General features: G+C 38.3%; 1 protein-coding gene across 2 annotated transcripts in view; it reads left to right on the forward strand.

Annotated features, from left to right (window-relative positions):
• The window catches only part of ARHGAP42 (Rho GTPase activating protein 42), a 287317-nt gene that overhangs the window by 253123 nt on the left and 9298 nt on the right, over positions 1 to 24896 (forward strand). For both annotated transcript variants that reach the window (XM_080816690.1, XM_080816689.1), the window contains exons 17-22: positions 1489 to 1594; positions 6129 to 6288; positions 7689 to 7833; positions 9222 to 9602; positions 9967 to 10123; positions 12047 to 12109. In XM_080816690.1, coding sequence (XP_080672816.1) covers positions 1489 to 1594; positions 6129 to 6288; positions 7689 to 7833; positions 9222 to 9602; positions 9967 to 10123; positions 12047 to 12109 — 1012 coding nt within the window. The remainder of the gene's footprint in view (positions 1 to 1488; positions 1595 to 6128; positions 6289 to 7688; positions 7834 to 9221; positions 9603 to 9966; positions 10124 to 12046; positions 12110 to 24896) is intronic.

A 24896-nucleotide genomic window follows, 5' to 3' on the forward strand; every position in this document is an offset into this window, starting at 1 on the left:
TACCTACTCATACTTACACACTATATTCCTAAACCTGAAGGGAAGAGTCAGGTATTTTTGGCAGGTAACAGGCACTTTCATCAATCCTTTTCCCCGCATTTATTGATAAGGATCATGTATCTATGTCATTTATTTGGGTCTATGATTGCTATAATGGGATATATATAGATAGGCTAAATTCAAAAATTGTGGGGAGGGACTCAGTGAAAACATGTAACCCAAGAAATTAGAAATACGTACTTTTAAAACATTGAGACCAAAGTGCTGGGTTGCCATCTGAGCCCATCACAACATGTAACAATTAGGAATTAGCCTTTCATTGTTAAGATGTATGAGGTGTGACTGTACAAAGCATTTTTCACAGTCCCAAGAAAGAAAGCAATTGCATTAATTTATTATCACACATTGTAATGTCACAGGAAATGTCTGCTGATAAGTGTCAGATAACATTGAGTGACCTTGGTTTTCAATCCAGCATTCATGACTGACCACATGATCTCATAAATACCTATACCACTTAGCTTTCTCCTGAAAGCTCTCCACTCTATATTCTTTTCATCAAAATCTATCCTTATTAGATAAACAAAACTTGGAAAATGTAGAGCTGACCTCTCATTTTATTGACTAGGTCCCTGAGTGGGCCAGTGACTTTGTCCAAGGACACTAGTAAATTAGTGTCAAAATCAGAACTACAAGCCAATTTTTTTTACTCTAACCTAGAATTCTTACAGAAATTTTGTGTTACAACAAATGGCATTTGAGCCACTTAGCTTAAGTAGCTAAATGAACAGCTTGTTTTAATAGAAACATTTGGTTGTAAGCTATTTTTCTCTACTTCCATGGCAAATAAATAATTTACTACCATGATAATTGAAATATATTCTTATAGATAAGAATTCATCTTTTGTCTGGGTCAAGGATAATCCCATGTACCAGATAATAAGGTAATAAAATTGGAAATTATTTGGAAATTCAGCTCTGTAAAAAAGGGAAGTTATTCAGAAATTACAAGGTATCTCACAGGATTCCCTGCCAGAGTATGGATCAGGCCTTTCACAGGCCTACAGCTACGAACTACAAAAATGTAAATTGATGTTTCTCTTCCCATACTTTTAGGAGGGTCTCTCCTCTCTGTTCTTTGTTGCATATCTGCCTTATTTTTATCTCCCTTTCCAGTCGGATTTTCTTAGCTTTGGAGCACATTTGGTGATGAGTTATGGATGTATGGAAGTTCAGTGGCTACAAGCACAGGTTTGGATTAGCTAGAATGGGCTAGTTTGACTTCTTTACTTAACTAGCTTCATGACCATGGTCAAGGCACTCAATTGCTCTAAGCCAGTGATAGTGATAATACTTACTGCATGAAGTAATGTTTATAAGGCATGAAGGTGGGAGTGGTTGTAATGTTTAGATTAAGTTGTAATTATTAGATTATTTACACATTTTAATGCAATTTAAACTTGAACTTTTGAAACCTTTATGTTATAGAATCTGATGACCAAAACTACCGGGTGGAAGCTGTACATGCACTGGTGCACAAACTACCAGAAAAAAACAGAGAGATGCTGGACATCTTAATAAAACACCTCGTCAAGTAATTCTCTGATTTATGTTGTTCACCTAACTACTTGTTCAGCTGTTAAAGTTAGACTTGTTCATGTCTTTCAAAAGTGTATGATGGTGCTGCAACACTGTTGTTATAATCAGTCTATGGAATATGCTTTTAAAAAAGATGTGACACTTTATTTTTAAGATATATCTGTGTGAGTGTGTGTGTTCTGTGTATGTTTACACTGTGCAAAGGATTAACTAATGTTAATTTCAACTGTTAAACTAATGACAAAAACTTTACATGTCAACTTAACAATATATGAAGGAGTATATATATATATTTTTTCCCCCAGTTCCTTTAGATGCATCATAAGCCCTAAGTCTGAAGATCAGTTCTCAGTGTGACTAGTGTGAACAGGTTTTGCCAGGTCAAATTGCCACTCTAATGTTAATGTCTTTCTCTGAATTCATAGCATCACTTGGTCTCTGAAGATTTTTCTGACTCTGCTATTAGTTCATATATGTATTTAAAAATCCGAATAAATAGATACTGTATTAATCAAGTTTCTCCAGAGGAACAGAACCAATAGGATGATTGTGTGTGTGTATGTAGCTATACGTGTGTGTGTATATATATAGAGTGTGTGTGTGTGTGTGTGTGTGTATTTTGTATGTGTATATGAGAGAGAGATTGATTGCAAGGAACTGGCCTGCACTATTGTGAAGGCTGGTAAGTCTGAAATCTGTAGGGCAGCTGGTAGTCTAGAGACTCAGGGAAGAGTTAACATTGCAGCAGCATTCCAAGGCAGTCTGGAAGCAGGATCCCCTCCTCCTCAGAGGACCTCAGTCTTTTTTAAGACTTTCAGTTGATTGAATGAGGCCCGCTCATGCTCACATGGAAGATAATCTGCTTTACTCTAAGTCTACTGATTTAAATCTCGATTTTATGCAAAAATATACCTTTCCAGAATCATCTAGAATTATATTTGAACAAATATGTAGGTACTGTGGCCTCATAAATCTGCCTAAAGTTTCTCTCTCTCTTTTTCATACACACACACACACATACATTTGCTATGTTACTATAAACAAAAGTCCAAATTCAGATTTTTTTTTAAAGTGTATTTATTTATTTGAGAGAGAGCAAGGGGAGGAGTAGAGGGAGAAGAAGAGGAAGAGAATCTCCATCAATCTGCCCACTGAGCACGGAGCCTGACACAGGCCTTGATCTCATGATCCTGAGATCGTGACCTGAGCTAAAACCAAAAATCAATGCTTAACCAACTGAGCCACCCAGGTACCCCCAAATTCAGGTTTTAAACTTAAGAATTCCCTTACAGGCTCATATACAAATAAGGATATTTTCCATCTTAGCGAGATTTTCCATCTTAGCGAGATTCACAATTAAATGATTGCTCCTTAGTTGCTTACTATAAGTAGTTACCCAGTTTATGCTACTTTGAGCCAGCACATTTGAAAGAGTACTACATAACATTTTAATAAGTCTCATTTTAACCTGCAGATAAGATAATATGAATTGCCCTCTTGCCCCTTGAAATAAGAAGGAAATCCACTAGGAACTGCATCATTTCAAGTTCATTATTAACTGTTGCATATGGCAATACCTCTTTTAAATAATGAAGAAGGATTCTTGGTCAGATTTAGTTTTGAATTATGTTTTGAATTGTATGACCTCTTTATGAAATTTAACCACATTGTACATAATGGGCATTCTCTTGGTATATTCAAGCTAATTTTCTAGCAAAGCCTTTTTAAACTGCTTTTAAAAGATACATGAGTGTCCCATAAAAGGTTTTTATTTAGTTATCCAGAATGTTAGATGAACTCAAACTTCCCCCTTATAATGAATGTGCATGGCTTTGGTACCAGGAATAACAGAGAAATAGTATCTGGCCATAGAAGAGTGCTTAAAATTCTTTTGCCCATCCTTTACCACCATTCCTGGCTTTTTTCCTGAACCTACAAAAAGTCAATCCCCGTTGACTGAGCAGTATTATTGAAATGTGTGTTCACATCACCAGTGACTTAAGTAAACTACAAACACGTAATAACGCTCATGGTCCCTTGGCAACCTTAATATATCTGAAGAAAAGAGAATTTAAAAGTGATCTGTATTGGTCACTATCTAAAGAACCAGTGAAGATTGATTCCAAATCTCCATTAATTAACTCTGAGACATGGTATAAACCATTACTTCTGTCTGAGAATCATTTTCTTTGTCTTTAAAACAGCTATCTGTGGTCTCTTCTTCAACTCCAACTTTGAATATTTAAAAGGGCAGTTGGATGTCTGTTCCCTACAACAAATTGAGGAAATGAGGTGTAGAAATAGCTGAAATGTGGGGTGATAAGTGTTTATATTGATTGAGTTAGCTCAGCAGAAGTGAAATTTAATGAAGAGAAAATTGTTCATCCAACTATTCCATCTTCTGAGCAACATAGTCATAAATTCTCCTTTTCAAAACCAAATTTTTTTATTTCTAATTTTTTTTAGGATTTCCAAATTTTTTCCTCATGAGTTTAATATTAATATCATTCCAGTTTACTCATACTACCAGCAACTCATATTCTAGCAAGAGTGACTAAAGCCAATTTAATTCCAAGGAAGATTAATGTTTTGAGATCATATTTCCTAGAACATTATTTAATCTTATCAACCCTATAGGGGTTCTTACTCTTCATAGATGAGGAAACTGAAGCCTAGAGATTGTAATTAACTTGGCTGATTGCTGCCCAGCTTCTAAGAAGTTGGATGGATCCAAGCTTTAAATCCAGACATACTTTACGTACTACTTTCTTAGTAGATGCTTTGATACATACTAAGCAACTAATATATGTGTGTATTATAATATACATTATAATACATATACATAAATACATGTATGTATAATATTAGGTTATGTAAAAAGAAAATTTGGAATGAAATGTCTTCCTATTCTAACCAAAAGCTTCTTAGTTTGTGCTCTCTTAGGTACAATGGAAAAATTCAGTCAGTGAGACAGTCAGTTCTTCCTGTCCTATGCTAGGATTTGCATAATAGTAAAAATCCTGGATTCTCCATAAAATTTGCATAATATTCAAAATCCTGGATTCTCCATAAAATTTTACTTTTGCTTCTGGAATGTAGTTAGGCACACTTAGATATAAACATAATCTCGTGTTGTGCTTCTTTCTAGAACTTTGTATTTTGACAGTGTGTCTAGAAGTAAGATAGAAAAGGCAGTGGTTAACCTAGAAGATTGATCAAATGAATGAGGTTTCTTCTTAAGAATATATCAATTGGGGCACCTGGTTGACTCAGTTGGTTAAGTGTCTATGACTCTTGATTTCAGCTCAGGTCATGATTTCAGGGTTCTAAGACTGAGCCCTGCACTCAGCAGGCAGTCTGCTTGAGATTCTTTCCCTCTGCCTTTCCCCCAACTCCCATGTGCATGCACTCTCTCAAATAAATAATCTTAAAAAAAAAAAAAAGAATATATCTAATTTCCAAATTAATTAGTCAAAGTCATTTTTGGTAGTTTCTGGGGTAAGGTAACTTGCTAAAGTCAGTAACACCAGAGGCTTTTTCTTTCATTTTCATTTTCAAGCCAACACTGATGCTATACCATATCTCCTTTTCTTACTGTTTGCCTAATATAATCCCAGCACTAAGGAGGCACTCAGGAAATTTTGAATGGATGAGAGGATAGATGGGTGGATGGATGGAATGGAAAAAGAAAGGTTAGAAACATTCATTGGCTGGTTGTCTTATGTAGGGAGCTTAAGAAAACCCCTGACTTATATTCAGGAGACCTGAATTGAAATAACATCTCTGTCCCTAATTTGCTGTTACATGGAGTATATCATTTTTACCCTAGGAGTTTTGCTTTAAAAAAAAAAAAAAAAAGATTTACTTACTTATTTGAGAGAGGGAAAGAGAGAAGGGTGGAGGGGAGGGGAAGAGAGGGAAGGAGAGAGACAAGAAGACTCCTGCAGAATGCAGAGGCCATTGCAGGACCCCTCCCAGGACCCTGAGATCATGATATGAGCTAGAACCAAGAGTCAGACACTTAACTGATTGCACCACCCAGGCACTCCAGTTTTGCTTTTTTTTAAAAATACCTATACAATAGGAAAAACTGACTTCCTGGAAGGATTAAATGCAATAATATCTATGAAAATTCCTGGCACTAGGTTCTCAATAATATGTTTTAGTGTATCCGAATATGATTCCAACCCATCTAATCTTAATCATCTGCTCTAAAAGAATTGTAGTACCCTACAGAATCCCTAACAACTTATAATCTCTCTAGGGTGATTATATTTGATTTAAGATCTCAAGATTTATTCCTTTAATTAAGCTTTGTAATTATTTTATTTAGCTAATGTTAACTTTTTCTATCTTTTTAGGCTATAACCCACATTTGCCAATTGGGAGTGGCTGAACCTGACTACTTAGAAAAACTAACCTATCATGGCATATTTTACATTTTATTTATGGCACAAATTTGGTAAATGAGAACATTGCCTAATTATTAAACATTCAACTTGTGTTATTTTTATTGTTCTTATTTGCAGAGTATCACTACACAGCCAACAAAATCTCATGACTGTCTCTAACCTTGGTGTTATATTTGGCCCAACTCTCATGAGAGCACAAGAAGAAACTGTGGCTGCCATGATGAATATTAAATTTCAGAATATTGTGGTTGAAATTCTGATCGAGCACTATGAAAAGGTAGGCTGGATTTTCATGTGGAAGTATCAAATCTTGTACTTTGCTTTTAAGAAGGAATTTTCCATTTGTATTATCTATGAGTTCATTGTGATCTCGATTCTTACGAAGTATTAGTCTTGTACATTTTGTGTAAATTGCTTTTTTTTTTTTAAAGATTTTATTTATTTACTTATTTGACAGAGACAGATCACAAGTAGGCAGAGAGGCAGGCAGAGAAAGAGAGGGGGAAGCAGGCTCCACGCTGAGCAGAGAGCCTGATGCGGGACTTGATCCCAGGACCCTGAGATCATGACCTGAGCCAAAGGTAGAGGCTTAACCCACCAAGCCACACAGGCGCCCGTGTGTAAATTGCTTCTTCATGGGGACTTTGATTTCTTTTTTTCTTGTTTAGTTTTTAAGTGCTTCTCAGAATCCTCCAGGTAAATGGTTTTCTTTCCTTTTACATCATTTACTTCTCAAGATTCTCTTTTTTAGTATTTGTGTAGTGAATTTTTTGCTCATACTCAGAGAATTTGTTAGAATCATTTAGTGATTAAGTCTATTTTTAACCTTTTTGTCTCCCTGGAATTATAGCAGCAATAATATTCTCCATAAAACAAAAGAATTCCAGGGACAGTCTTGAAGTCCTCTCTGGTCTTTAAACTTGGTTGCTTTGACAAGATTGAGATCTTAGAATAACTATGGGAATGGGAAATTGAGAAAGTCAAAGTGATTGGATTGTTAAGTAAATCCAGCCATTAAAACTCAAAACATTTGTGATCCATTTATGCCAGTTCTAGTCCTTGTGAGAGAAAGACTATGCCCTCTCCTTCCCTGGGTCCCTTCTTGGTGCCTGTAGAAGAATATCCTTCATTTATCTAAGGTTGCAAGCACTCACAACCCACGACCACCCAGCTGTATCCTGTAGCTGTGCTCAGACTTTTCCCTGCAGCTTGTCATGTTCCAAGACAGTTCAGGGCCAACAGTATGACAGTACCTTCTCCTGAGACATAAGGAACTGCTTGGCTGGGGAGATGATACAGAATGAGCCTCTTCCCTTCAGGTTATGTTCAGCATGAAGGCGAAAGAAAATACCACAGTAGTAAGAGTCTATGTGTCTTGACACAGACATTTGTTCATATTTGAAATTATTGGAAAATCTTCTGAAATTCGTTGTTGGGAAACTGGGGAAGATAAAAAAGAAAACCCAGAGAATGGACATTACTCAGTATAAGTAGTAAAGAAAAAGTTATAATTGCAGTAGGATATTTTTTGTATCAAGCATCTCTTGCCATGAAGCTGATTAAATAGCATATAAGTCTAAGATCATTTATTAACTCACAAATATCATTTTATGATGAAAGTGGCAACTCCCCTTTGACTGACCTCTATTTTGTTTTGTTTTGGTTTTTTGTATGTAGATTTTTCATACTGCCCCAGACCCAAGCATTCCTCTTCCTCAGCCTCAGTCTCGATCTGGATCCCGAAGGACACGAGCAATCTGCCTGTCCACAGGTTCCCGGAAGCCCAGAGGGAGGTATACACCGTGCTTGGCAGAACCTGATAGTAAGTGTGCCTGCTGTAGGGAGATGCTTTCTTCATTCTTTGATTTAGTCTTACCTCACCTTAAGAACCTTAAGGTAGAAATAAATAGATGATTTTACTGATACTGTCTCCCCAACACTCCCCTCCCATTTATATATTCTTTGTCAGTATAGTTACAAAGTACTTTGTACAAACAAATTCATTACTGCTACAAAGGAAAAAAAATAGTTTGCTCAGTGCCCTTTTTTTCTGCAACTGCTATTAAGTACATCGAGTGCTACTTTGTAGCAGGTTTTGTCCTATTGTCAAAGTGGTAGAGAAGAAAGCAAGAAAAGTCTGGCTAAAGCAGTCATTTTCTTTCTTCTTTTCACATTATGTCCTTAAAGCATCATCTCTTGGGTATCAAAGTATCTAAAAGAGAGAGAGAAAATAAATTAAAAGAGAAACCACATTACACATTATCATTAATTTTCTGTTCTGAACCAAGCCCAGAGCAAAGTAGGTGGCAGCTTGAGCCCACAGTTTGTGTTAAGCTTGTTTCATTTTACTTTATAGTCCCAAGCCCCCCAGTTTTTTCTCATAGTCAGTATTTAATAGAAAACACTAATTTTTAATTGAGATATGTCTGAATATTTTATTATAATTTTTCTGATTTTTTTTTCTTAAATCTTACTTTTAGGAACATTAAAAAATAATTCAGTTAAGTAGGCAGTTTCTTACATTGCTATATCTTGGGAGGAAGAGGGAAAAAGTCCCTTCTTTTAAAAATATGAACAGTTTCTAATTTGCAGCTGATATGACTGGTGCCTTTGAATGAAGGAGAACTCAGATGCGTTATAACTCAGAGTCACCTAACATCAGGAAAAAAAAAAAAAAAACAGCAGAAACTTCTCTTTAACATCCCTCCTTCCATTCATAGATCTCTTATAATGTCATCAAAGAATCTTATTTTTTATTACTTGGGAGTTCTTTTTCAGAAGCAATTTTTTTTAAGTAGGCTTCATGCCCAGCATGGAGCCCAATGAAGGCCCAAACTCATGACACTGAGATCAAGACCTGAGCTGAGATCAAGGGTTGGACACTTAACTAATGGAGCCACCCAGGTGTCCCCAGAAGCAAATTTTGTCTGAATTCAAGTCAGCTCACTAATCCTTCAAGAAGTAACATTTCATAGGGTCAGGATACATATAAAATCTTCCTTGAATAGTATTGAAAAATGCATTCACTAGGTTGAAATGCATGTTTTAAAGCTGTTCTCCAGAACTGACAATGGTTTTCCATATGGGGTACAGGCCCATCATTCCAGTGGGATCAGGTGGCCACTGAGCACATGTGAGTTAGAGAATGGAAAGGCTTTGGTTGTGTTGTTCTTAGTAGAGAGCCACTCTTGTTTTCTTGCTCCCATTCAGGTGACTCTTATAGCAGCAGCCCAGACAGCACACCCATGGGGAGCATTGAGTCACTCTCCTCTCATTCCTCTGAACAAAACAGCACAACCAAGTCTGCTTCCTGCCAGCCCAGGGAGAAATCTGGAGGGATTCCTTGGATTGTATCCCCATCACCTTCCAATGGACAGAAAAATCTTGGACTCTGGACAACTAGTCCTGAATCAAGTTCTAAAGAGGATGCAACTAAAACAGATGTAGAATCAGATTGCCAAAGTGTTGCCTCGGTCACCAGCCCAGGGGATGTTTCCCCACCCATAGACCTGGTCAAGAAAGGGCCGTATGGGCTTTCAGGACTGAAAAGATCCTCAGCTTCCTCTCTCAGATCCATCTCTGCAGCTGAAGGTAAACCAGATTTGAGCTTATATAAAATGTCATTGTCTCTGTATCACTTGCTGGATTATTCAGCATGATTAAGGAGGGAAAAGTTAATGGTGAAGGGGCTAACAATGCTGTTCCTGAGCTAAGATTTTTAAAACTGTGCACTGTGACTTTTTTGTGGATCTTTCCATCTCTCTGAGGTGATGTTTTTGTAATTACTGTAGATTGTGATCTCCCTGAGTGATGGGCTGCTGTGCTCAAAGAACATTCTGAACCTTCTCATTTGGGCTTAGAGAAAAATGCTTCCTTTTGTTATGTGCATGTACTGTGTTACTGCTGTTATTTTGTCTGATAGCACCTTGCCTGTTTTCTTGGGTTTTCTTTTTAGGAAGCAAGAGCTACAGCGGATCCATTCAAAGCTTAACTTCTATAGGTTCCAAAGAGATACCCAAAGCCCCGCCAAACCCAGACCTGCCTCCAAAAATGTGCAGGAGGTTAAGGCTAGACACCGCCTCAAGCAATGGCTACCAGCGACCTGGCTCTGTGTAAGTGAGAGAAAGTTTATATTTGGTGTATCTCCAGGGATACACAGGAGTTGAGTATGTCCAAAAGAACCCTTAGGGGTGCCACAGCTGAATGCCTCATCTGTAGTGTGGGAACAGTCAACTTCTGTAGGACCCTGTGTTCTTCTACAAATGACATATAAATTAGAGTAGGCTTAAGATATTCCACACATATACCATTTCAAGCATTTGCCTTACAAGCAGAATTATGGCCTAATTTAAAGACAGAGATTAGATATATAATCTAGTAGTTTTGGGCTTTGAAACTAGACATTCTGTAAAAGCTAGACATCTACCTCTCAGCTGAGCCAACTGCCCATATCTCACCTCCCCCATTTCTTTGTTAGAAATACAACTGCTGTCTACATTATGAGGGTTTGTCTTCTCTCCTATCCATCATTTGTCTCCGCTACATGAGTGTTCGTGGGTTTAAACAAGTTCATGGAGAACAAAGAATATGGAAGGCTGAAGAGAGTACTTCTAATCCAAAGACCCAGAAGTGTAAAGATAGGATAGAGTACATAGATGTAAATAGGAAGGGGACCAAGAGAAAATGGGAACTCGGGTGAAGAAGTAAGCAAAATTTAAAAAGGAAAGTTTTTAACCCTTTCATTTTGTTTTCCTGACTTTTACTGAGCTTTCCAAATGCTGTATGAGGTATTACTGGGTTCCTTTACATATGTTATCTCTTAATGTCCTTCGTGTCCCTCCACAGTAGGTAGTAGAAACCTCGTTTTCGAGATAATGAGAATACTTGGAAAGTTAAGGAGGCCATTTATTCATTTAAAGTCCAGTAAGACATTTTGCTAAGCCTGTTTCTGTAGGAACAGTATCTTAAATGCATTTGTTCATCACCTTCTTTGACAAGAACCTTTTGATTACAGAGTATGTTTGACATATATTATCTCTCTTGGTCAGAAATCCAACTACCACTATGTGGACAAATGCTATATTTATAAATCTGTTTACTGCACAGTGTGTATAGTTCTAGTCATTATGGGAAAATAAATTTTAAGCCAATATGTCAAAGGAGATAGGAGAATATAAATTTCATCCTTTGTGAGGGAAAGAAAAGATTTCATTCTGTTTTATAGTTATCCTGATGAAGTAGAAATTAACATTGAGAGAATATATATTCTGTATTAGGTGTAAAATGACCCTTCATGTTATCAACCGGCTAGGCTCTGGAAGAAAAGTTTGTCAATTAAAGAAATAAGATACACTTTAAAAAATCTAATTTAAAACATCATTCACAGAATTTGATATTCTCTTCTAGTAAGTATAGAAACTTTTCTAATTACCCCAGGGTGCCTTAGTCTTAATATAGTCTCAGTTTCTCAAATAGATCATGCCCTGCTTCCCGTGGTTTGAAATAAGATTTGAATCCACAAATGTATTTATTGGCCATATTTTCCGAGGTCTCTCTTTTCACTTTAAGAACTATGTTCAAATATTAAAAAAAAAAAAATGAAACCTTTTAATACTGGTTTTAACTATCAGAATGAACAGCAGTTCTTTTGTCTTGATGACTTGATTCTTAACTGAGGCTCCACAGGAGTCAATATCACTGCCAGAAGCTGAGTAGGGAGAAAATGTTCTTTTTTACTGCTCCCACGGTTTTCTGAAGTAGAAAAGATGAGGACAGTAAGATCCCCAGGGAAGGTAGCTATAGGTTTATTACATCTGGTACTCTGAGTTGGAGACTAGATCTAAAAATTTCTTCCACATTAAAGCTTAAAACAATTAAAATTCAGGTCAAATTTTGTAGATAGTTCTTAACTAATTATTTCTGGGTATGTTAACTGATAACACCAAATTACACTTTGAACTGAATGATTTTTTGATTTTCTAATTTATTGAATGATTTGATTTTAGTGAAATTTGCATTTTAAAATTGTTTTTCAGTGTGGCAGCAAAAGCCCAACTGTTTGAAAATGTTGGTTCACTTAAGCTGGTTTCTTCTGGGCGGTAAGTTTTCAAAACCCTTAAAGTAAAGAATAAATAAATAAAATAGTGGGTGATTTTGTTGTCTTTTGCTGACATATTGGGTCATCTTTGACAGTTTTGACCTTCAGGTCTGCAGATGTTTAAATCCACACCCACTGTCTCTCAGAGGGAAAAAGGTTCATGTCTGTAAACAGCATTTAGCCTTTCAGGCTGTTCCAATGATGCCTCATTTACTAAAGTCTTCACAAAGGAAGGGTTCTAAACAAGTCTTCTGAAAGATAAAGTTGCCATAATCCTTGGCACAGCAAAGACACCTTTGATGACAGTTTCTGAAAAGTTTTCAAAAGTATATTATTTTTCTTTAATTTTTTTTAAGATTTATTTATTTGAGAGAGAGTGAGTGTATGTGTGTATGTGCACATGGCGGGGGGGTGGGGGCAAAGGAAGAGAGAGAGAAAGAATCTCAAGCTGACTCCCTGCTGTGCACAGAGCCAGACTCAGGGCTTGATCACACAACCCTGAAATAATGACCTGAGCCAAAACCAGGAGTCAGACGCTTAACTGACTGAACCAACCAGGTGCACCTCAAAAGTATGTTGACTTCTAAAAGTTATAGAACTTTTTCTTTCTTTTTTTTTTATTTTCAGCGTAACAGTATTCATTGTTTTTTCACCACACCCAGTGCTCCATGTAATCTGTGCCCTCCCTAATACCCACCACCTGGTTCCCCCAACCTCCCACCCCCCGCCCCTTCAAAACCCTCAGGTTGTTTTTCAGAGTCCGAAGTCTCTCATGGTTCACCTCCCCTTCCAATTTCCCTCAACTCCCTTCTCCACTCCATCTCCCCATGTCCTCCATGTTATTTGTTATGCTCCACAAGTAAGTGAAACCATATGATACTTGACTCTCTCTGTTGGACTTATTTCACTCAGCATAATCTCTTCCAGTCCTGTCCATGTTGCTACAAAAGTTGGGTATTCGTCCTTTCTGATGGAGGCATAATACTCCATAGTGTATATGGACCACATTTTCCTTATCCATTCATCCGTTGAAGGGCATCTTGGTTCTTTCCACAGTTTGGCGACCGTGGCCATTGCTGCTATAAACATTGGGGTACAGATGGCCCTTCTTTTCACTATGTCTGTATCTTTGGGGTAAATACCCAGTAGTGCATTTGCAGGGTCATAGGGAAGCTCTATTTTTAATTTCCTGAGGAATCTCCACACTGTTCTCCAAAGTGGCTGCACCAGTTTGCAAAGTTATAGAACTTTTTCTGGAAGAAACTTTATGAACATGCATTGAAAAATATGCTTATTCTTTTTTTAAATAATTTTATTTTTTTTTAAGATTTTTATTTATTTGAGCAAGAGAGAGAGAGCATGAGAGGAGAGAGGTCAGTAGGAGAAGCAGACTCCCCATTGAGCAGGGAGCCAGATGTGGGACTTGATCCCAGGACTCTAGGATCATGACCTGAGCTGAAGGCAGTTGCCCAACCAACTGAGCCAAACAGGTGCTCCCCAAAATATGCTTATTCTTAATGGCCGCTGTGTTGCTGTAGAGCTGATTGGCCCAAGCCCCTCTTTTTTTTTTTTTTTTTTTTTTTTTAGTACAGTTCTTAATTCAGTTTTCCCAGATTTACCTTCCTCTCTGTTAAAAGGAGATGGGTTATTACATCTTGCTGCTGATAATCTCTTTGCTTCAAAGGTTTCGCTTTCCTCTCCTCCTATTCCAGACTGATCTCATCCACAGTGGGCTTTGGTTTTTAATTTGAATATGCCTGAAATAATGGATTTTTTTTTTTTAGTATATTGGTATGTCTGTTTTTGTTTTATTTTGTTTTACCATCAGCAACAGGTCTGAGTCATTCATTAAGTGCTTGCTATTGAAAGAGCATATAAATGAGTGCACTTGAAGAATAAACTTTGATTTTTCTTTTGGGTGTACAAAGGCAATTTTGAGCTTCCCATGTTTGGATATTCAAGGCTATGAAGTAAAGGAATCACTGTTAATTGAAGTATCGTTGTATAATTATTTTAAAATTTATGCAACCACTATGTTGTACGTCTAAAACTAATATAACACTGTATATTAATTATACTGGAATTAAAATTTTAAAAAAGTTATTCAACCATAGAATTTTTATTGACCTTTTAAAGTATATGGACTTTTTCAGGAAGTGTTTATGAAATACCTATGCAATGTTAGGCTTGTTCTAGTTACTAGGGATACATTGACCTTCAAATTCTGTTTTGTTTTGTTTTGTTTTTCCCCAAGGCCTAGCATGGGTCTTTGTGTATTAATGTTTTTGACTTCAGAGTAGAGCTACTTTGGTATCTTACTAGGATGTTGGTCAATGTGTTGAACTTAGGAACAAATCCCAGAGTACTTGCATTTACTTTACCTCCATCCATAGTATCTTCACCTTCTTCCCTTTTGTCAAGGCATGGTGAAAACTAGGTATTGTGCATGTCAGAGCAAACATCATTTCTCTGAAACTGTCATTTTTAAGCCCTCAGTGTAAGGGGTTTAACTTTGCTTCTTCTGTCTTGATATAGTTGAATTGCTCCACTAGATGGAGCCCTTTTATTATGATGTTCTAAATCTGTTAAGGACTCAAGTTCTGTGATCAGACAAAATCCTTTCAAAGCTTTAAGAAGCTAGTAATGAAGTAAATCAGAACACTGTCATATACTCAGATGGTCAACAATCAACCTATGCATTTTTAATATGCTTTTAGGTTATACTCTTAATCAACTTCTGATGGCTGTCAGCATAAACGTAGAGCTCACTCAGTGCACTGAAGGTTGGAGTCTTTACTTATCAGCAGTTCCATAGCATTTTTTGACAGTGTCAGAACTTTTCACCAAGAGACAGGCACCATGGAGCACAACCAATGTCAGGGTCAGATAGACCCATGTTTTGTTTTTGTTTTTGTTTTTTTAAAGTTTTGTTTTGTTTTTTCATTTATTTGACACAGAGAGAGAGAGAGCACAAGTAGGCAGAGAGGCAGGCAGAGAGAGAGGGGGAAGCAGGCTTCCTGCTGAGCAGAGAGCCCAATGTGGGGCTTGATCCCAGGACCCTGAGATCATGACCTGAGCCGAAGGCAGAGGCTTAACCCACTGAGCCACCCAGGCGCCCCAGATAGACCCGTGTTTAAATTCTCGGTCTACCATTTCCTAGTTATAATTACCTTGAAGGTCGTAATTCTTTTGACAAATTGTTGTAAATGTACATTGTAATGTATTTGAAGTAAGTTCTCTGAAGATGGTGTACAATAGTAACTATTATTGTTACTATTTAAAATGCTTGCTTAAGATTTCAAGCTTCTAATTAATACATCAGTGTTACTTAATCATTAACTATTAACAGCCACCTGATACTCTTTTATACCATTAAATACACATGAAAAACATATAGAAGTTGAGGGCATTTTCCTTACTAACCTCCTGTAATGCTTATTTTGCTTTCTTTCTAAGGAGTTCAGGGTCACTCTTGAATTGGATCTTGAAGAATGATAGAACCAGTAGTGGGTAGTAGGATGACTAGCCATTTTTGGGAAAGACCCCAAGTGGGAGATTTCAGTGGATTGCTATGAATAACAGGAAAGTAACACCTCCAGGAGTTACTGCAGAGCCTGAGTCGTTGGGCAAAGGGGTAATCTAACCATGGACATACTTAACAGTTCATTCAAGTGGCTTTTCTGGGAGGTTGTAAAGAGAAGAGAACTTTGGTAGGTATTAAGGAGGGCACATATTGCATGGAGCACTGAGTGTGGTGCATAAACAATGAATCTTGGAGCACTGAAAAAACAAAATTAAAAAAAAAGATGGAATGGTGATATTTAAAATGCCTTGATTAGGACAGTAACAAAAGCATGAAAAAGTATAAGGAGAATTTTATGGATCAGAGTAGGATTGGACAACTGCTTAAATACTTTGGGAATGAAAGACAGGTAAAGAAAAATCCAGGTCTTTGAGACTGTCAAAAGGAACGATAATTTAGTTTCTGACCTCAACTTGTAAGTACATAGGAGGGAAAGGAAAGTTTTGGCCATAGTGTTTGAGGAGCCTGAGGAACATTGAGAGGGAGTTAGAAATGTGCAACTGGGGTCCCTGGGTGGCTCAGTTGTTAAGCATCTGCCTTTGGCTCAGGCCAAGATCCTGGCTGGGGTCTTGTGATCAAGCCCTACGTCAGGCTTTCTGCTCAGTGGGGAGCCTCCTTCTCCTTCTCCCTCTGCCTGCCACTCCCCCTGCTTGTGCACTCTCTCTCTCTGTCAAATAAATAAAATAAAATTTTAAAAAAGGAAAGGAAAGAAATGTGCAGCTGGAACCAGGAGAGGGCATGGAGTTTCGTGCCATTTGAGAAATTTCCACACAGTGGTTACACTGCTTAAATAAAGGTAAGGGTACTTGGTGGTGGAGCTTACTGAGTAAAAAAAGAAAAATGGATGAGCATTGGTCTTTGGTGGATGGTTTAAATGATTTAAAGCTCAAGCAAAGAAGAATCTGAATGAATGATCAGAAGTATTGGTCAATGTGGTAGAAGCAAAAGTGCCAAGCCGATCATTAGAGGAAGACACTGGTTTTAATCTCTATGGCATCACTGGAAATCTTTAAGAAATCAGATTCAGTAGAGTACAAGGGGCCACTCTTCAAGGGAGCTTGACCTGTAAAACTTGTTAATATGAAGATTCCTGAGTTGCTACAGTCTCTCAAACCAGAATATCTGAGACAGACGTGGAGAATATGAATTTTTGACAGTCTTCCCAAGTGATTCTTATGTACCAAAAAAAATAATAATAATAAGTTTGAGAACCATTTGAATAGAGAAAAATGTCATAGTACCTAGCATATCCCTAAGCAGACATTGGATATTTACAGTTGTTCTCCTTAATCTGGAAAATTCCTTCAAGAGCCAGATGTCACTAGACTCTGTTTTACTATTATAAAAGCATGTGGAAAATGATACCCATAAAGCCTTTATCTCAGTATTAGTTATACTTGGGCAGAGAGGAAGATCCACTTTAAAGTAATATAATTTAGGCAAGCTATATAAATATCTTCTGAAGGTTGAATTGAGAATTATGTGCTTGAGAATTAAGAACATTGGGAGTGCTTGGCTCATAAACAATCATATATATCTATTACCATAATTTCAAACCAATGTTTTGTTTATGATTACAAAACACCAAAGCAAAGCTCAACAAAGTCTTCTTGTCCAGTGAGTTTGAGATTTAAGAAGGCTGTCACTGGTTTAGACATAGTGACACAAGACACATATAAGATTAATCACTTTGCTACATTAAAAAACAGAAAAAGAGAGGGGAGGAGTCAAGATGGCGGAGAAGTAGCAGGCTGAGACGACATCGGGTAGCAGGAGATCAGCTAGACAGCTTATCTAACTATTGCAAACACCTACAAATCCAACGGGAAATCAAAGAGAAGAGCAACAATTCTAGAAACAGATCACTTTCTGAAAGGTAGGACCTGCGGAGAAGTGAATCCACAGTGACGGGAAGACAGACCACGGGGGGAGGGGCTGGCTCCCGGCAAGCGGTGGAGCAATGGAGCACAAAATCGGGACTTTTAAAAGTCTGCCCATGGAGGGACATCGCTCCAGAGGCTAAACCGGGGGGAAGCCCAGGCGGGGTCAGTGTAATCCCAGGTCCCGCGGGGTCACAGAAGGACTGGGGTGTCTGAGTGCCACAGAGCTCGCAGGTATTAGAGCGGGGAAGCCAGCTAAAGTGACAAAGCCGAGGAGTGAGCTCTCAGTCTGGGGTTACCTTGTGCCGGTCGCAGGCTGGGTGGGCTCGGAGCATGGCTGGAGGCCATGGAGACGGAAGTGACCGTGCGCTTTTTCTCCAAGTGCCAGCAATTGACTGCTTTCCTCCAGGCGTGACCACAGGCCAGGGAGGCAGGGCGGTTGGGCGCTTTTCTCTGAGGGCATACTGAGGAGCGGGACCCCAAGCAATGGCTCCTCCGGGCCGAGAGATTGGGAGGCCACGATCTTCATTCCCGTCCTCTGGAACTCTACGGAAAGCGCTCAGGGAACAAAAGCTCCCGAAAGCAAACCCCAGCGGATTCCTTAGCCCGGCCCCTGGCAAAGGTGGTGCAATTCCGCCTGCGGCAAAGACACTTGAGAATCACCACAACAGGCCCCTCCTCCAGAAGATCAACAAGAAACCCAGTCAAGACCAACTTCGCTCACCAAGAACAGCGGAATTCCACAGCAGGAGAAAGCAAATCTTATCTGTACAAAATGACAAGGTGGAAAAACTCACCTCAAAAAAAAGAACAGGAGGCCGTACCGAAGGCTGGAGACCTAATCAATACGGACATTGGTAACATGACAGATCTAGAGTTCAGAATGACAATTCTCAAGGTTCTAGCCGGGCTCGAAAAAGGCATAGAAGATATTAGAGAAACCCTCTCCGGAGAGATAAAAGCCCTTTCTGGAGAAATAAAAGAACTAAAATCTAACCAAGTTGAAATCAAAAAAGCTATTCATGAGGTGCAATAAAAAATGGAAGCTCTCACTGCCAGGATAAATGAGGCAGAAGAAAGAATTAGTGACATAGAAGACCAAATGACAGAGATTAAAGAAGCTGAGCAAAAGAGAGACAAACAAATACTGGACCACGAGGAGAGAATTCGAGAGATAAGCGACACCATAAGACGACACAACATTAGAATAATTGGGATTCCAGAAGAAAAAGAAAGAGAGAGGGGAGCAGAAGGTATATTGGAGACAATTATTGGAGAGAATTTCCCTAATATGGCAAAGGGAACAAACATCAAAATCCAGGAAATGCTAAGAACGCCCCTCCAAATCAATAAAAATAGGTCCACACCTCGTCACCTGATAGTAAAATTTACAAGTCTTAGCGACAAAGAGAAAATCCTGAAAGCAGCCCGGGAAAAGAAGTCTGTAACATACAAGGGTAAAAACATTAGATTGGCAGCGGACCTATCCACAGAGACCTGGCAGGCCAGAAAGAACTGGCATGATATATTCAGAGCACTAAACGAGAAAAACATGCAGCCAAGAATACTATATCCGGCTAGGCTATCATTGAAAATAGAAGGAGAGATAAAGAGCTTCCAGGACAAACAAAAGCTGAAAGAATTTGCAAACACCAAACCAGCTCTACAGGAAATATTGAAAGGGGTCCTGTAAGCAAAGAGAGACCCTAAAAGTAGTAGATCAGAAAGAAACAGAGACAATATACAGTAACAGTCACCTTACAGGCAATAAAGGGGCACTAAATTCATATCTCTCAATAGTTACCCTGAATGTTAATGGGCTAAATGCCCCAATCAAAAGACACAGGGTATCAGAATGGATAAAAAAACCAAACCCATCCATATGCTGCCTACAAGAAACGCATTTTAGACCCGAAGACACCTCCAGATTTAAAGTGAGGGGGTGGGGGCGCCTGGGTGGCTCAGTGGGTTAAAGCCTCTGCCTTCGGCTCAGGTCACGATCCCAGGGTCCTGGGATCGAGCCCCACATCGGGCTCTCTGCTCGGCGGGGAGCCTGCTTCCTCCTCTCTCTCTCTCTCTCTGCCTGTCTCTCTGCCAAAACTTGTGATCTCTGTCAAATAAATAAATCAAATCTAAAAAAAAAAAAAAAAAAAAAAAAAAAAAAAGAGATTTAAAGTGAGGGGGTGGAAAACAATGTACCATGCTAATGGACATCAGAAGAAAGCTGGGGTGGCAATCCTTAGATCAGATCAATTAGATTTTAAGCCAAAGACTATAATAAGAGATGAGGAAGGACACTATATCATACTCAAAGGGTCTGTCCAACAAGAAGACCTAACAATCTTAAATATCTATGCCCCTAACATGGGAGCAGCCAACTATGTAAACCAATTCATAACAAAATCAAAGAAATACATCAGCAGTAATACAATAATAGCAGGGGACTTTAACACTCCCCTCACTGAAATGGACAGATCATCTAAGCAAAAGATCAACAAGGAAATAAAGGCCTTAAATGACCCACTGGACCAGATGGACATCACAGATATATTCAGAACATTCCATCCCAAAGCAACAGAATATACATTCTTCTCTAGTGCACATGGAACATTCTCCAGAATAGATCATATCCTGGGTCATAAATCAGGTCTCAATCGGTAACAAAGATTGAGATCATTCCCTGCATATTTTCAGACCACAATGCTCTGAAGCTAGAACTCAATCACAAGAGGAAATTTGGAAAGAACGCAAATACATGGAGACTAAACAGCATCCTTCTAAAAAATGAATGGGTCAACCAGGAAATTAAAGAAGAACTGAAAAAAATCATGGAAACAAATGATAATGAAAACACAACGGTTCAAAATCTGTGGGACACAACAAAGGCAGTCCTGAGAGGAAAATATATAGCGGTGCAAGCCTTTCTCAAGAAACAAGAAAGGTCTCAAATACACAACCTAACCCTACACCTAAATGAGTTGGAGAAAGAACAAGAAAGAAAGTCTAAACCCAGCAGGAGAAGAGAAATCATAAAGATCAGAGCAAAAATCAATGAAATAGAAACCAAAAAAACAATAGAACATACCAACGAAACTAGGAGCTGGTTCTTTGAAAGAATTAATAAGATTGACAAACCCCTGGCCAGACTTATCAAAAAGAAAAGAGAAAGGACGCAAATAAATAAAATCATGAATGAAAGAGGAGAGATCACAACCAAAACCAAAGAAATACAAACAATTAAAAGAACATACTGCGAGCAACTCTACGCCAACAAATTTGACAATCTGGAAGAAATGGATACATTTCTAGAGACATATAAACTACCACAACTGAACCAGGAAGAAATAGATAACCTGAACAGACCCATAACCAGTAAGGAGATTGAAACAGTCATCAAAAATCTCCAAACAAAAGTCCAGGACCAGACGGCTTCCCAGGGGAATTCTACCAAACATTTAAAGAAGAATTAATTCCTATTCTCCTGAAACTGTTCCAAAAAATAGAAATGGAAGGAAAACTTCCAAACTCATTCTATGAGGCCAGCATCACCTTGATCCCAAAACCAGACAAGGATCCCACCAAAAAAGAGAATTACAGACCCATATCCTTGATGAACACAGATGCGAAAATTCTCACTAAAATACTGGCCAATAGGATCCAACAGTACATTAAAAGGATTATTCACCACGACCAAGTGGGATTTATTCCAGGGCTGCAAGGTTGGTTCAACATCCACAAATCCATCAATGTGATACAATACATTACTAAAAGAAAGAGTAAGAACCATATGATACTCTCAATAGATGCTGAAAAAGCATTTGACAAAGTGCAGCATCCCTTTCTGATTAAAACTCTTCAAAGTGTAGGGATAGAAGGCACATAACTCAATATTATCAAAGCCATCTATGAAAAACCCACCGCAAATATCATTCTCAATGGAGAAAAACTGAAAGCTTTTCCGCTAAGGTCAGGAACACGGCAGGGATGTCCGTTATCACCACTGCTGTTCAACATAGTACTAGAAGTCCTAGCCTCAGCAATCAGACAACAAAAAGAAATTAAAGGCATCCAAATTGGCAAAGAAGAAGTCAAACTATCACTCTTTGCAGATGATACGATACTATATGTGGAAAACCCAAAAGGCTCCACTCCAAAACTGCTAGAACTTATACAGGAATTCAGTAAAGTGTCAGGATATTAAGTCAGTGCACAGAAATCAGTCGCATTTCTTTACACTAACAACAAGACAGAAGAAAGAGAAATTGAGGAGTCAGTCCCATTTACAATCGCACCCAAAACCATAAGATACCTAGGAATAAATCTAACCAAAGAGGCGAAGAATCTGTACTCAGAAAACTATAAAGTACTCATAAAAGAAATTTAGGAAGACACAAAGAAATGGAAAAATATTGTGAAAACGTCTATTCTACCTAAAGCAATCTACACATTTAATGCAATCCCTATCAAAATCCCGTCCATTTTTTTTTTAAAGAAATAGAACAAATAACCCTAAAATTTATATGGAACCAGAAAAGACCTCGAATACCCAAAGGAATATTGAAAAAGAAAGCCAAAGTCGGTGGCATCACAATTCCAGGCTTCAAGCTCTATTACAAGGCTGTCATCATCAAGACAGTATGGTACTGGCACAAAAACAGACATATAGACCAATGGAACAGAATAGAGAGCCCAGAAATAGACCCTCAACTCTAAGGTCAACTAATCTTCGACAAAGCAGGAAAGAATATCCAATGGAAAAAAGACAGCCTCTTCAACAAATGGTGCTGGGAAAATTGGACAGCCACATGCAGAAAAATGAAATTGGACTATTTCCTTACACCACACACGAAAATAGACTCAAAATGGATGAAGGACCTCAATGTGCGAAAGGAATCTATCAAAATCCTTGAGGACAATGCAGGCAGCAACCTCTTTGACCTCAACCGCAGCAACTTCTTCCTAGGAACATCGCCAAAGGCAACAGAAGCAAGGGCAAAAATGAACTATTGGGATTTCATCAAGATCAAAAGCTTTTTCACAGCAAAGGAAACAGTTAACAAAGCCAAAAGACAACTGACAGAATGGGAGAAGATATTTGCAAACGACATATCAGATAAAGAGCTAGTATCCAAAATCTGTAAAGAGCTTATCAAACTCAACACCCAAAGAACAAATAATCCAGTTAAGAAATGGGCAGAGGACATGAACAGACATTTCTGCAAAGAAGACATCCAGATGGCCAACAGACACATGAAAAAATGCTCCACATCACTCGGCATCAGGGAAATACAAATTCAAACCACAATGAGATACCACCTCACACCAGTCAGAATGGCTAAAATTAACAAGTCAAGAAATGACAGATGCTGGTGAGGATGCGGAGAGAGGGGAACCCTCCTACACTGCTGGTGGGAATGCAAGCTGGTGCAACCACTCTGGAAAACAGTGTGGAGGTTCCTCAAAAAACTGAAAATAGAGCTACCCTACGACTCAGCAGTTGCACTACTGGGTATATATCCTAAAGATACAAACGTGGTGCTCCAAAGGGGCACGTGCACCCAAATGTTTATAGCAGCAATGTCCACAATAGCCAAACTGTGGAAAGAGCCTAGATGTCCATCAACAGATGAATGGATAAAGAAGAAGTGGTATATATACACAATGGAATACTATGCAGCCATCAAAAGACATGGAATGTTGCCATTTGCGACGACGTGGATGGAACTAGAGGGTATCATGCTTAGCGAAATAAGTCAATCGGAGAAAGACAACTATCATATGATCTCTTTGATATGAGGAAGTGGAGATGCAAGGCGGGGGGGGTTTGGGGGGAGGTAGGAAAAGAAAAAATGAAAAGATGGGATTGGGAGGGAGACAAACCATAAAAGACTCAATCTCAAGAAACAGACTGAGGGTTGCTGGGGGGAGGGGGGACGGGAGAGGGTGGTGGGGAAATGGACATTGGGGAGGGTATGGGCTATGATGAGTGCTGTGAAATGTGTAAACCTGACGATTCACAGACCTGTACCCCTGGGGATAAAAATACATTATATGTTTATTTAAAAAAAAAAAAAACAGAAAAAGAATCCATGATTTTTAAGAATAACAACTTTTTCTTCTTTTAAAGAATGTAGAGAATAATCAACTCAAAAAGGAGAAGGGAAACCACCTCTGATTTCATCACCTGAAGATAACCACTGTTAACATTTTGGCTCACAACCACTTAATTTTATCTAAGACCATGGTTCTGAAACTTTTTGGTCCTAGAACACCTTTATACACTTAAAAATAAATCATTGAGGACTCTCAAAGAATTTTTGTTTATGGGAGTCATATCTATTTATATTTACTACTAGAAACTTAAACTGAGTAATTTTTAAAAATTTATGGATTTATTAAAAATGTGAATAAGCTAATGCAACTAAAGGTGATAATAGCAACACTTTTTGTTAGAAGACAGAAATGTGATTATTCACTATTATTAACAGTCAACAATTATCAATAAAAGAAGTGATTTTTTTTCGGTGTTATTAAGAGACTTCATAGATAATATCCAAATGTCCTAGACCAGCAATCAGGACATGTAGAGTCTAGCCTGACTTTGCCATAACTTTAATTTCTCTTGGACTTCATTTCTACATATAGAAAATGAACCAAGGAAATACCTCTTTCCTTTCAAAATTCAAACTCTTATCACCCATTACCTGATGATCACAAGTCCTCTAGCATTTGGGGGGTCACCTTTTTCTGTGAAACTGAAGCAAATAGTTTATGTGACTACCCCAGGTCACAACAGGGTCTAGCCTCCCTTCCTCTTCCAAAGGTCATATTCTTAATGTGTCTAAGATAACAGAAATTGTTTCACATCCACCACCGGCCCAGGCCACATAGAATCCTACTTCTCTGTTGTGGCCATGCTGCAATCTGCTTCCACTCCTTAGTGATGGTGACTGCTGAGAGCTCAGGAACTGACACCTCTCTTCCCTAATCCCACCAAAGCACCATTAATACAATAACAAGTATTTTTTTTAAAAGCCATTACATATTAGCATAAATAACATAAATTTTATGAAAAATATTTTCTAATACAGAGTTACATTATTTTACATTTTTTACAGACCCCTTTAATATATGGCGTAATAGGAAGTACATGGATTCTCATATATACTGCATTTGCTATCAGAGCAGTATCTTCTCAGGGTCCCATCTACCCATCCATTCAGGTTCCCCTTGACTATACTTTGTGAACCACTCACTCCTCTGTGATAAACACAGAAAAGGAACCCTGAAGGTCGTATTCACTGTATCATGCCAACATGGTGCCC

The sequence above is a fragment of the Martes martes genome (assembly GCF_963455335.1).
Source record: "Martes martes genome assembly, chromosome: 10".
In the NCBI taxonomy this organism is placed as follows: Eukaryota; Metazoa; Chordata; class Mammalia; order Carnivora; family Mustelidae; genus Martes; species Martes martes.